The 14,728-nt window shown below is 36.3% G+C and overlaps 2 protein-coding genes across 2 annotated transcripts; one reads left to right on the top strand and one right to left on the bottom strand.

The window, feature by feature from the left end:
• Positions 1-1,557: 1,557 nt before the first annotated feature.
• On the bottom strand, positions 1,558-7,536 carry LOC109211206. Its single transcript, XM_019374708.1, has 2 exons — positions 6,986-7,536; positions 1,558-3,260 (listed from the first exon to the last, which is right to left on the bottom strand). Exons 1-2 carry the CDS (start codon positions 7,076-7,078, stop codon positions 1,941-1,943), a joined length of 1,413 nt encoding a protein of 470 aa, XP_019230253.1. The 5' UTR covers positions 7,079-7,536; the 3' UTR covers positions 1,558-1,940.
• A 4,456-nt stretch (positions 7,537-11,992) lies between these two features.
• On the top strand, positions 11,993-12,883 carry LOC109211202. The gene has a single exon (XM_019374704.1). The coding sequence runs from the start codon at positions 11,993-11,995 to the stop codon at positions 12,881-12,883; it is 891 nt and encodes a 296-aa protein (XP_019230249.1).
• Positions 12,884-14,728: the final 1,845 nt, after the last annotated feature.

Genomic DNA, 14,728 nt, shown 5'->3' on the forward strand with positions numbered 1-14,728 from the left:
ATGAAGATGAATTTTGTTATAGAAATTAAAAGCCTAATGTATAAGACTAAAGACTTACGCTAGGAGTAACTAGTAAGGTCTATGAAGAATGAAGATGAAGGCTGAGAAAGAATAGGAGAGAATGAACTGAAGCCCTAGCATATGTATATACTTAAGGGTAAAGTCATGATTTTATTAATTCTTATTGGGTTATCGGTTAACCCATTAACAAAATTGGCAAACCGAGGCCCGAACCGATAACCCAATAGTGAAAAAATTCTAAACCGTTACCGTACCGTTAACCCAATAACCCGATACCGATAATCCAATAAACAATTAACGGTTCGGATTATCGATTTTACCCGATATATGCCCAGCCCTAAAGCAAACCGCTCACCCATTCTGCTAAAAAATAAAACCCCTTTTTCAATTAATCCCTTTTCCACTTCTGCTCGAGCTCGAGCTCGAGTCCAATAGTCCGAATGGGCGAGGCTACAAAGTTTGAGACAATTCTTCAGCTGAAACAATAAGTTTATTTAAGTAAAATCTTAATTTTTATTTGAGTAAAAAAAAAATTCTTTTGAAAATATTAACTTAGCAAAATAATTTGGTATCAAATTTTGCTTTCTGCAAAGAGTTTCAGAGCCAAAAAGTGAACGCCAAATTAATTTTATAGGCATTAGAATATTGTGTACTAATGTTATTTTGAGACATTCTTTCAGTTAAGTGTTTCTTTTCAAACAAAATCTTCGAATTAGGGCATCTTTTATAGGATACATTTTTAAATGATTGTTTATTTTGTTACTTTGAGAAGAAAGTATTTACAAATATAAGTAATGATGCTATTATTGATCGTTTTCAAAATATGAATGCACGTCGAGTTCAAGTATGAGCAAATGATGTACTTTTCTTATGTTAGCACATAGTGATATTCGATAGTATTAAAGTTTGTGTTTTGTTGATAAGTTAGCATACATTATGTTTTCATAGAGTTGCGCCGATTACTAGTAATTGGCATGCTCACGACAATGGTGCCCCCGTCATGCTCAAATCCTGGGTCCGCCTCTGTTTTCATCTTCTTGATGTTGTTACATTCTTTATCTTTAAAAGTATTTATGTGACTCAAGTCGTTACATGCCTTAGTTTTATATAGATTCTCTGAGTTTTTATATTTCGTACGATGTTTCCTTTTTATTGAAACCTTTTTACGTCTAACGTGTACTTATTATCTTTTCTTTTTTACGAATAAAGACCTGGACTTTTGACAATATAAGGTGTGCAGAAATTCAGTTTTAAGTCTATTTCAAGTTGCCAACTCTAAGTGAATTGCTAGTTTGCTACCGCTAAAGACGTTGATCTGTAAAAGAAATCAAATCCAAATTCGCATTCCTTTTTATGTAATAAACAAAGTTCGGATTAGAAAGTTAAATTCCTAATCATAATACTCCTATTTTATCTTCTGTAAAGCAGAACTCATTCCCACGCCCAGATGTTGAACAAAAGGATACAGTATGGCGTTTAAATAAACAAAGTGTAGCCGTAGGTTCCTCGATGAATTTTTTCCTTTTTTCCAAGTTATTACCACCAATCGTCCGTAAAATTATAGTAGCATAATAACTTTGATAGCATAAACAAGTTGAAGTGAACAATTCCCAGGTCAAACATCTCAATTTTAAGGAAAAATCATTTACATCTCCTTTTCAAACATATTCTATGGTGTATACAGAAGTCCTTTATTCAAAGGAATATTTTCAGGTGAGTATCTGAGCACCAAAAACCAATTACTGCTGCATCATGTGTAACAAGTCCCAACTCTTCAGTTTAAAGCCAAGTTTGCACTCTTCTTATCTGTCTTCTTTGCAATTAGAAATCTTCGCCTCAAATCCAGCTTATTTTATCAGAAGCAGTAACATCCATGCGTTTAACATTGATATCCAACATAAGCCTTTAGTTCTCAGGCATTAGCTGACTCCTGGCTGCAACACAGGAAAGAAAGTCCAGTTGTTTTGAATACTTGACTCCTTTCCAGTAGCCTTGTCACTTGTCCACCACTCACAGTCAACACTGTCCTTCTCCAAGACTTCTATTTTCACATTGTCAAAATCAAAATCTTTGCTTGAACCAAATGTAATATTCCGGTGTTTCCGATGACATTGGTCGTCCCCCCTTTCTGAAGCTTTCTCAGGCAATCCATCTGTTTTTTCTTCGACGATAGAGCTACTACTTCTCATTTCCTTATTGGAGGGGGCCGGGATATCCATTGGCAATGTCTGTTGCGAATGTGACATGACCGGCTCCTTTTCTCTACAACTTGGGACATCTTCTCCAGTTAATTCAAATGAAACTCTGTGATCAATTACACCCTCCGCGATTTCAGATCCATTATCAGAATTGGCAAGAGATGCTACCTCAGAGATTTGGTTCTCCAAAAGGTAACAATCTCGGGAAGGTGGTTCCCCACCATTTGGAGTCACAGTCCCAGAACCTAGCCTTGATATCCCACCATTTGGGGTCAGAGTTCCAGAGCCCAGCCTAGAGCCCCAGCCACTCGGTGTCAAAGATCCTGAGCCAACCCTTGAACCCCATTTGCGAGTGGAGAAATGTTCATAACCAAGAAATTTTGGAGGTTCCCCCTTACGGAACTCAATTATAGGGCATTTGCCGGGGAAAGGTGAGGAGGTGCCAGAATTTGATACTACTGAACCTGGAGATATTAGATTACTACCTGGACTTCCTGGATCTTGATAAGGCACAAACTCATACTGGGATAACGGGAACTTATAATTGGAACCACTATATCTTCTATTGCGGGCCAGTGATGATGTCAAAAGCTGAGCAAAAGGCACTTCTGGTGAAGGTGGCGTTGTCATATGCATCGGCTCAGGTGGGGGAGTAAAATTAGCAGTAGATGGTTCAGTGGTGAAGGTAGAAAAAACAGGTGGGGAAACTAACTGTGTTTCATGAGCATAGGGACCAATTGCAAAAATAGATGCAGTCCCACCGGGAGAATATGCATTAATAGAGAAGGATTTGAGAGAGAGTAATCCAGCGGGCGACTGGGTAACAGAAGGAGGATCAGATGGAAGAAAGGATGCAGGAGAAGAGGGAGGAGCTATAAAAGGAATTACAATGGTGGCTGAGCGGTTTGGATTTTCAGTAACTGGAACAGCAGGTCCAGGTGCCGCAGGTTCAGGTACAAGGACGGCATGACCAATTCGTTTGCTGTGCTTGTAAGAACCAAAACACCAGTATAGACTCCAGCAGCTTCCCCATCTTCTCTTCTGGAACCAAATAATTAAATTTGTGACTAATTAATCTTCAAAGGACAATTATGAGCATAATTGAAGACCTTTAGACAACTCTAGGACTCAGCATTATAGCAAGTACATTCGATCCATGTTAGTTAAATCATCTTAGAACTTGAAACCAATAACAAAAATTAAAAGACATATAACAATAATGGGAAGGCAAGGGAAGAAGAATACAAGTAGAATTTAAAACAAGAAGTTCGATAAATTTCACGTTTCTTCATTCTTCAACGGAAAACGACAAACAGACTCCCAAACTGTGGAACACTCCAATACTCAATGTTATAGCAAACACATAAATCCATACTAGTTGAATCATCTTGAAACTTGAATCCACTTAAAAAGTCAAGCATCTCAATAACACTGTTGTATGCTACATTGAAATGAAAAGCAAGCACAAGAAAAGATGCAATATTAACAGACTTCAATGCTGAACGGAACAAACCTACAAGGTCAAAATAAAGAGTTGGTGCATAGATTTCAAAGTGTACACGCTATCTAGAGATCGAAACAACTACTATTTGTTGTCTTGAGGTTGTTCGCATAATCCTATCATGCTCGAGTTGAAGTCTTCTTACTTGTCCTAATTGTTTACATCAAGCATAGACTACAGAGGAAACTAGTACAATATTTTCTTTCTAATTATCCACTATTTAAACTTTTCAATTAATAGGGCATGTGAGAGGAGCTCAAGTATTGACCAAGCTGACACTGATTAACTCTATTTAAGTACCAAGTTCCTACGCCTAGCAAATACTCAAATTTAAGAATAAAAATGAATTAAAAGAATTACAGAAAAGGAGGGAAAAGTTTTACTTCCACTTATTTAGAATTCTAGGCTTCTTAAATTAGTTTTTGATCAGGTATAAAACCTACCAACTCGATGATCTGATTACTAAGAGTTCCTTTTGGTAATTTCTTACGTGAAGTTAAATTCAGACCACATATAAGCTTTGCTGCTTTAGCCTGGTATATACCCAAAGACCAACATTTATTCGATCATCAGAGTTGGAAATTGGAACGACTCCTTCTCTGCCTTGAGTAATGCTACTTTTCTCTGAACATCTTGAGAGTCCTACTTCATCTCTAAACAATCTAGTCAGCATTAAAATATATGCCAAAAGGCTTGTTAAAGATGTAATAACTGGCTACAGCTTATAGGTGCCCCAGAACTGCCCAGGTTACAGATTTTCCAGACTATCAACATTCTCTTCTGATTTTTCGGCAATTTCATAAATATAAATCTGTAGAGCCAGTATGCACAAAGAAACACATCCTTTGGACATCAGAAATGACATCAGTGATTACTTCTAGTTCTCATAGCTCAAAGAATCTAGGGTGCATAAGGTACCCGTCCTTCTCAAAAACACTAAGCACGTTGAATATTGAATAGCACAACTTAAGCGCAACCATTTTCACAAAGATGCAGCCTCATTTTCCTAATCATAACTTGTATAAATTAGAAACAAGAATAAAAAAGTGCATATGCAAAGGCCAATTGCCATATAGTTACACATAGAACTCCCAAGTAAAAGGCAAGCATGTCTGGCAAGTGTAGAAGGATAAGTCCATTCTATACGTTAGCTGGTATTTCATTTTCAACTTTCCAACAGCATAGAGACCTTTAGCCGTTCAAAGAATTATTGATGGAAAAAAGGAGCACCATTTCTCAGTTGAAAAAGCTACGTAAATGCACAACAACAGGGTCTAGAGCTTAGTAACATCCACAAGATAGAAGAAGATCAGACGAACTTCCAGCACTGATTCAGGATAAAAATATGGCTTCAAGACAAAAACCAATTATAGCCATATGCAGTATCATAAATGATTCGTGGTGGCTACCTGCATCATCCAAAGAGCTGATATATTGTCAAAGTAGTTTAGTCCCAAGGAAAGATCCTAATCTACTACTTCTCTCCACTGACTCGGTTCATAACTACTATTCTCCAACCTCCAATAACCTATCAACTAGTCACACAGCTCCTAGAAATGTCATACACAAATTTTCACTTTCTATTTGGCTGTTTCTGATCCCAAAAGCTGGTGTGCATATCAGAAAAATGGAGAAGAAAACCTATACCTACATGTATGCATATACCTCTTGAAACTTTACAAAATTAAAGCATCACAGTAAACCATTTAATGCAACAGAATGTAATGAAACTGGCTCTCCCTAGTTTCCAAAACATCATATTAAACCTAACAAAAGACAGCCCGGTACACAAAGCATCCCGCATTCATGTAGGGTCCGAGGAAGGGTCGCACCCCAAGGGATGTAATGTGGACAGCCTACCCTAATGCAAGCATTAGTGGTGCTTCTACGGCTCGAACCCGTGACCTATAGGTCACATAGAGACAACTTTACTGTTGCTCCAAGGCTCCCCTTCATTGTATTAAACCTAACGATGCAGACAAAGCAGATTGATACATTCCTCAGCCCTCAATCTTCCCCCTATTTTATGGACACAGCTTGTAGATTTTCACAATTTTCTAAGTTACAATTGCTAATATCTTCTAGGCTAAAAACATGATTTCCTTTTAAGAAGAATAGTCAAAGCATTCAAACTAGACACTTATTTTCGAAAGGGCAGTAGGTCTTGTTAAACAAATCTGGAATCAAAGAGAATTCTCTTTTCTCCAGTAGGTCCTTAAAACCAAAGTCCAAGCAATTCCTTTTAAAAGCCGGATCCAAAATATGTGGTTTCAGTCGGATGCTACGTTCTCTGATGGCACTGCTCCCCTCGTTGACTATTGATTGTATCACACTCAAAATGGAATGGAAGAAACCAGTGCTACAGATGGTCATATGATAGGTGATGACCCAAGAATTGTGGAAGAGAAACGAGCACTATTTATTGCTTAACTGATTTTCAAGATAGAGAAAAAGGAGACCCTCATACTGGAAGAACCCAGATGCAGATAAAGTCTTCGATTTTTACGCAATCGACCACTTGATCTCAGCTAAAAAGGCAAGAGAGGTACTTTTTGCAGTCCACAAATCCTAAATGCGTTGAAGATTGCAGCAGAACTCCCCTTAAGCAAGCCGAATTTTCTCAAGCTTTTCCCTCCACATGTGTATCTATCCTCTAATCACCTTAAATACAAGCTTCAACATCCATAATGGACCGAATATTCATATTTAAATATAGCAAACAATCTCTCATCTCCCCCAAGATATTACATCACAGCCCACAACCTTTAATTCTACAGAGTTGACCACCACATATATTTCCTATACCTCTTAGCAGGGGATTGTTCTTCCTCAGTTGGCTTGTTAATCGTGATTGCTAATCATACACAAATCAACACCAGCTTCCTTTTCTTTCCCTGATCTGTATTTCCTTTGTTTGATGATTTCAGATCATTTTAGCTGATAAACGTGATACCACTGTAATTCAACGATCAACCCAAATCTCCAATCTAGTCCACAAAAGAATCTCACACGCAATAATTAGTAAAGAGAATTTAAAAACTAAAATAAAAAGCTTTAAGCTTTTACCTTTAACTTCACAACAGCAAGAAATTTGCATCAAATCATTATAAACAAGAAAATGATAAAAGTTAACACAAAAATCTACAGTACTGGATTTAACTTCATCATCATAAACTTCTAATTTTAAAAAGTGACATCTTAAGATATAAAAACTTACATGCTATCATAAATACAGAGAAACAGATAAATATATATAGTTATATACCTGAACTGAAGACGGTTGAACTCTACTCTCTGCAGTAACTATGGCCGTAGCGGCAGCATTTACCGTATCTACTGTATTTTGTACGCTACTCATGCTGATCCTTGACAAAAAAAAAACTACAAAAAAATTCTGTTCGCCGGCGAAGAATGATGAATTTTCCGGTAATTGAACGGCCGGAATTTAACAAGGAAGATCGCGAGACATTCGAAGAAGAACAAACACAAACATCGAGAAATGACAGCGATTTTATTAATAAAAAAGATGAAAGAAAAAGTTAGAAATGAAATGAAATCACGAAAAAACTGAGTTGAGTCTCTCTCTAGCTGTTATTTTGTAATTATGTAGGGAAATGTGGGGTCAAAGGAACATTAAAGCAAAGATCTGTGGTATTATTACGAAGATGGGGAGGTGGTGGGTGTGGATAATGTTTGGAAAATTGGAATTATTAGTAAGTATGGAATGGCGGAAATGTCCTTGGGTTACGGTCAAATTTAATGAGGTGCCATTTTCTGTAAGCGGCGCAAGATAGATAGGTTGGGATATTAATGGCAAAACTGACGCCAGGGGTGCGCATTTATTGTTAGAAGACAGTAAGGAAAGGGATGTTGTATTGGGTGACAGAAGAGGATGCGTAATGCGCCACCGCTTGAGTTTTTACTCGGATCACGTTACCGTCGTGAGCTGTGAGTTGTTTGGTTTCTTTTCCTTTTTTTCTCCTCAATGTCAGCCTTTTATCTGATCTTAGTTGCTAGATTAGCGCTTTATTTTGTTTCGTATATACTACTCCAATTAAGGAGTAAAAATGGTCTAACTGAATTTAAAAGTTAGTGGCTAAATTGAAATTATGCTTCAAGGTAGTTCCACATAGACAGTCAACATAGACATAAAGAGTTCCCGTCCTGACCATAGAAGTTAATTTTCGTATATAAAATAATAAAGAAATAGTTCAGAGCATATGAATTAACGCGTTTACTTTTTAATGATATATATAATTATTTAAAAAATAAATCTATATTTCTAAAGCCTACATAAAAATATTATAAATTATAGTTTGTAATTAAAATATTTAAAACGCTAGCTTTTTCTCAAACCATAAAAATAGTTTTTGTTGGGTTTTTAAGGTATTTAATTAATATATTAAATACTTAAAAGAGGGTGAATGGGAAATGGAGGGAAATGAAATTTTTGAGTGAAATTTTAAGTTCCCCTCCCTTGGCAAATGGGCATTGTCCCATATTGGAAGAGGAAGAGATTTTTTATGGGTATATAAGCAATTGCTCTTCTTCTAGCTCTTAAAGAGTTGAGAAGAAGGCAAGCCTCGCGCCGTCGTCGTCGTCGCTCGGCTCGGCCTCGGCTACGGCTACGGCTACGGCTACGGCTACGGCTACGGCTACGGCTACGGCTACGGCTACGGCTTCGGATTTGGACCAAATTTATTTGTTAATAGTAAAATATTAACAGAAATGTTATTAAATATTTGTTTTAATAACAAAATATTAATATTAAATCCAATCCGTTTTTCTGTTTTGGTAACAGAAAAGTAACTACCCTCTTCAATTTTCCCTCTTTATTTTCCCTCTTTATTATTGAGTAAATGGCCATTTATGTAATGGCATTTATGTTGTGGGCGTTTTGCATAAACAGCCATTCTGAAGAGACCCAACTTTGGCTATAAATACAACACTATTCTGCTCAGAATTTTAACTACAATTTTCTGAGTTTCCTCTCCTTCTTCTACATACTTTTAGCATCAAAACAAAGCAAAAAGTAAGTGTGATTTGCTACCGAACTTTGTGTTCGCTGAAACACTGGGGTTTGAAGTACCACTACACCAGTGTGTAATTCGTTCTATCCTGGGAGGAAATAATCCATAACCTTGGGTACTAGGAGAGGATTAAATTCCTTAAGGAAACACTGTGAATTCAGTGGGCTCGAATTGGTTTATGTCATTTCTGTTTATATTCATTACTGTTTATATTCATTTATATTTCCAGAATTTATTTTATAAATACAGTGTAATAACAGTTTTCTCTTTAGCATTTAAGTTACATACTTTGAAATTGTAAAAGAAATTTTCACTATCATCGCAATTGTAACGTGTCATTTTATATTCATTAACATTCCTGGAAGAAAAGGAGCTGATAATATCATTTTAGCACATGAACTGATTAAGGCTTATTCAAGGAAACATATATCACCTAGATGTATGATCAAGGTAGATTTGCAAAAAGCTTATGACAGTGTGGAATGGAGCTATGTGATACAAGTCATGGAAGGTCTGGGGTTTCCTCATAAATTCACTTAGTGGGTGTCATCCTGTGAATTCAGTGGGCTCGAATTGGTTTATGTCATTTCTGTTTATATTCATTACTGTTTATATTCATTTATATTTCCAGAATTTATTTTATAAATACAGTGTAATAACAAGCTTAAGGAATTTAATTTGATTTCTGTATTTGTACTTACTGTTTCTGGAAGAGTAAAACCTTTGTGGTTTTGTACTCTATTAAAATCTACGTGATTTTAACGTTTGTGTCATTCTTTTACAGAAATGACTAATGAAAATGAGAACCAAGCTGTTCCAATGGTGACTGCCAATGCGTCAACAAGCCGAACGACACCGGCAGCATTGGCACCGGCGGAGAAACCCGGAAAATTTTCCGGGATTGATTTCAAGCGCTGGCAGCAAAAGATGTTCTTCTATCTGACTACTCTAAGTCTCCAGAAGTTCATCAAGGAAGATGTTCCTGTGCTGTCCGATGAAACTCCAGAAACTGAATGCTTTCTCGTAATTGAGGCATGGAAGCATTCAGATTTTTTGTGCAAGAATTATATTCTAAGCGGGCTGGAGGATGGTTTGTATAACGTCTATAGTGGCGTGGAAACGTCAAAGGAACTGTGGACTGCGCTTGAAAAGAAATACAAAACCGAAGATGCCGGGTTGAAAAAGTTTGTTGCTGCAAAGTTTTTGGACTACAAAATGGCAGATAGCAAGTCTGTTATTACCCAAGTCCAGGAATTGCAAGTGATTATTCACGATCTCCTTGCTGAAGGTATAACTCAATTTAATATTGATGTTGAAAGTAGTAATCTTAGTATTTTTACTAATAAAAATTTCATTGAAGGTCTTGTTATCAATGAAGCATTTCAAGTAGCAGCGATGATTGAGAAGTTGCCTCCTTTGTGGAAGGACTTCAAAAACTACTTGAAACACAAACGCAAGGAGATGTCCCTTGAAGATCTCATTGTTCGGTTGAGAATCGAAGAGNTGTCCCATATTGGAAGAGGAAGAGATTTTTTATGGGTATATAAGCAATTGCTCTTCTTCTAGCTCTTAAAGAGTTGAGAAGAAGGCAAGCCTCGCGCCGTCGTCGTCGTCGCTCGGCTCGGCTCGGCTTCGGCTTCGGCTACAGCTACGGCTTCGGCTTCGGCTTCGGCTTCGGCTTCGGATTCGGATTCGGATTTGGATTTGGTCAAATGATCGATTGATTGATTAACTTTTTGGACCTAAATTTATTTGTTAATAGTAAAATATTAACAGAAATGTTATTAAATATTTGTTTTAATAACAAAATATTAATATTAAATATTAATATTAAATCCAATCCGTTTTTCTGTTTTGGTAACAGAAAAGTAACTACCCTCTTCAATTTTCCCTCTTTATTTTCCCTCTTTATTATTGAGTAAATGGCCATTTATGTAATGGCATTTATGTTGTGGGCGTTTTGCATAAACAGCCATTCTGAAGAGACCCAACTTTAGCTATAAATACAACACTATTCTGCTCAGAATTTTAACTACAATTTTCTGAGTTTCCTCTCCTTCTTCTGCATACTTTTAGCATCAAAACAAAGCAAAAAGTAAGTGTGATTTGCTACCGAACTTTGTGTTCGCTGAAACACTAGGGTTTGAAGTACCACTACACCAGTGTGTAATTCGTTCTATCCTGGGAGGAAATAATCCATAACCTTGGGTACTAGGAGGGGATTAAATTCCTTAAGGAAACACTGTGAATTCAGTGGGCTCGAATTGGTTTATGTCATTTCTGTTTATATTCATTACTGTTTATATTCATTTATATTTCCAGAATTTATTTTATAAATACAGTGTAATAACAGTTTTCTCTTTAGCATTTAAGTTACATACTTTGAAATTGTAAAAGAAATTTTCACTATCATCGCAATTGTAACGTGTCATTTTATATTCATTAACATTCCTGGAAGAAAAGGAGCTGATAATATCATTTTAGCACATGAACTGATTAAGGCTTATTCAAGGAAACATATATCACCTAGATGTATGATCAAGGTAGATTTGCAAAAAGCTTATGACAGTGTGGAATGGAGCTATGTGATACAAGTCATGGAAGGTCTGGGGTTTCCTCATAAATTCACTTAGTGGGTGTCATCCTGTATGCATAGTGTGAGTTATTCTGTCTTGATAAATGGTGAGCTAACTGAACCTTTCCATGCCGCTAAAGGCCTCAGACAGGGTGATCCAATATCCCCATTTTTATTTGCTTTAGCAATGGAATATCTAAGTAGACTTCTCACTGATATGAAGAATGAAAAGCAATTCCATTTTCATCCAAAGTGCAAGAAACTGGGCATTACTCATTTGAGCTTTGCAGATGATCTGTTATTGTTTGCTAGGGGTGATAATCAATCTGTTGCAATGCTGAAGCAATGCTTTGATCAGTTCTCCACAGCATCTGGACTAAAAGCCAATCTCAACAAGAGTTTAATCTACTTTGGTGGAGTGTGCAAGGTAGATCAAGATATTATCATCCAACAACTGGGGTATGTACAAGGTGAACTACCATTTAAGTACTTGGGGGTCCCTCTTACTACCAAAAAGATGAAGGTGACACAATGGCAACCACTGATTGACAAAATAGTAGCTAAAATATCATCCTGGACTGCAAGAAAGTTGTCATACGCTGGTAGAGTTCAACTTATTAGAACTGTACTTTTTGGAGTACAAGCTTATTGATCTCAAATATTCCTGATGCCATCCAAGTTGATCAAGCTTATTGAAGCATACTGTAGAAGCTTCATGTGGTCAGGAACTAATGTCATTACCAAGCGTGCATTAATATCTTGGGACAAAGTCTGTCAACCCAAGAGTGCTAGAGGGCTGAACATCCTGAACCTCAAAAGCTGGAATAAAGCAGCCATTCTCAAGCTACAATGGGACTTAGCAACAAAGGCAGACAGATTATGGATCAAATGGGTTCATATGTATTATATAAAAGGGCACCCTTTAGCTACTATCAAAGTGCCAAAGCAAGCGAGTTGGACGGTTCAAAAGATCATGACTGTTGCTGGTCCAAATCCACAGATGCAGGGAGATAATGGCAAAGGCAGTAAGATCAAACAGCTATACTTACAACAGATTGGATCATTAGCTAAAGTTGAGTGGAAAGCAATCATGTTCAAGAATCTAGCTAGACCTAAAGCACTGTTCTCCATGTGGCTAATCATACAGGAAAGAATGCTGACAACTGACAGGCTGATCAAATGGAACATTAATGTAGATCCAACATGTATTTTTTGTGGAAATCATCCAGAGACGCATGCTTATCTATTCTGCGAATGTACTATCATCACTGGATTATGGGCAGGAATTTTCAATTGGTTACATATCCAGGTGCAAATAAAGATGTGGGATCACTTAGTAGCCTGGTTTGTGGAGAAAGCGAAGAAGAAATCTGTTGAAGGGCAGCTCTTGCGAATGGTTCTAGCTGAAACTTTGTACCGTGTATGGAATGAAAGAAACCATAGAGTATTTGATAAGGTGCATAGAGATAATAAGAGCATCATTAGAGAGATAGCATACACTTGTAATATACAGGCTGTAGGCAAGCTTAGAGAAGTCCTACAGCAAAGACTTCTATAAGGGTATAAAAGCAAAGTGTGTAGAGACGAGGTAAAATAGTCTGTTGAGGATAGGAGTACAGGATATAGTTGTGTATAGCCCGAGCTGGCCACTATACGATGTAATTTGATTCTTTGGTGATTAATAATATTGTGAATTACCAAAAAAAAAATACTAAAATTTTAAATATTCTTGACAATGTCGTATAAAATTTAAATTTCTTATGACAAATAAGTACCACTACGGGCTCCTTTGCCCATAAAACTTTTTTTTCTTTTTTTCGATTTTTTTTTTCAAAATCGTGTTTGTCCATAAAATTTTGTAAGTTTTTGGAGTTTTTTTTTTTTTTTTTGAAAAGGAGTATTTCAAAAATCAAAAAGTGATTTTGACCATTTTTCCAAATTTTTCAAAAAAAAATTTTTCTCCACTCACAAAATTGCAATATTTTTAAGTGAAATGCATGTCCAAATATAATTTCAAATTTCAAATATCATTTTTCAAATTAACTCCAAAAACTACTTTTTTTCAAAAAGTAAAATTTTTATGTCCAAACACCTATACATATGGTTTTTAGGAAAATGTCATTGTATAGCCGCTTTTAAAATAATAGCCGAAAAAATAATTTTTTTGTATATATATACATTATATGTTATAAATATAAATAGTTTCTACAGCGGGGTTAAAAATGACAAAAACTATATATTTTTATTTTTCTTAATAGCAGTTCCAATTTGCAACAGATGTTTTCAACGGAAAATGAGTACAACAGTTGGGGAAAGAGGGAATGATATTCCTGTGAAAGAAAAAGGGAGGAGCGAATACACGTGCGGGGGGGGAACCACATCTTTTGTAGTTTTGGTGCTTTTCCAGGCCCTCGTGTGCGTCTTCTGTTTAAGACAATGACTCTTTTTCCTTCTAAATTATCCCCTTTTTAAGTAATCTATATATCAACTACTTTTGCACGGCTCTAGCCTTCTCCACGTTATTCCTTTCCCCTTTTTTCTCATACCCATTTTCCCTACTTACTAAACAAAACAAACAGTGCCGTTTGCCTTTTTCCTTGTCATGAAACGTGAAATTAAAGCAAAAGCTCCTTAAAAACTTTCTACGCTTACCTTTTATTAACCTCCTTTTCCATACAACAAGTTAATTAGTTTATAGCTACCCTTTTCTGTCGTTTATCTTTTCTCCTAATCTTTAACCATGCATCTTTTTTGTTAATGATGAAGATAATGATTGTTAATCAAATAGAGAAAAAGAACTAGTCGTGAGAAGTTATCAAGTGTGAATCTACTTCAACTTCAACAATAATCATTCATTCTTTTTTGGGGTTTTCTTCTATTAGCCCTCACCTCTCACTACAGTACATAAGTAGATGTAGATGTTAAAGTAAATAGTTTTAAAGTAATATCATACGGAACCCAAATAGCCCGTTAATCATCGGTTAAACTAAAAATGTCCGATATATATAGAGAGAGAGAGTTAATTTATATATAGTGACTAGAAAAAGTTGATACGTAATTACTATGAAACATTGGATTGGCAGATTATTTCTGTAAAGATTTAATTTATATATTGGATGTATTACTATGGGAACATTGGATTCGGCCCCTACCTTAACGTGAAAAGAAGGGTGATCAAAATTCAAGCAAATACCTAACTAAAAGCAGTTGCGTGACCTAAATTTGATGGTTAGAAAGCTAATAAAGGCTATAGAATTTATAGGGAAATAGGGGAGAAGGGGGTCCACGACAACAAGTGAAGAAGACGTGCCACCACCAATATGGCTATGGGGCTGGATATTTCTCAAGAGGCCTGTCATGTCAAATAGGAGTATATATATTTCCATCATTTATCATTATCAAC

The sequence above is a fragment of the Nicotiana attenuata genome, unplaced genomic scaffold (genome assembly GCF_001879085.1).
Source record: "Nicotiana attenuata strain UT unplaced genomic scaffold, NIATTr2, whole genome shotgun sequence".
In the NCBI taxonomy this organism is placed as follows: Eukaryota; Viridiplantae; Streptophyta; class Magnoliopsida; order Solanales; family Solanaceae; genus Nicotiana; species Nicotiana attenuata.

Coding starts and splice junctions, on each gene's coding strand:
- LOC109211206 (XM_019374708.1), bottom strand. CDS start 7,078: ATGAGTAGCGTACAAAATACAGTAGATACGGTAAATGCTGCCGCTACG. Junction 3,261..6,985: donor TTCAACCGTCTTCAGTTCAG/GTATATAACTAT, acceptor ATTTGGTTCCAG/AAGAGAAGATGGGGAAGCTG.
- LOC109211202 (XM_019374704.1), top strand. CDS start 11,993: ATGCCATCCAAGTTGATCAAGCTTATTGAAGCATACTGTAGAAGCTTC.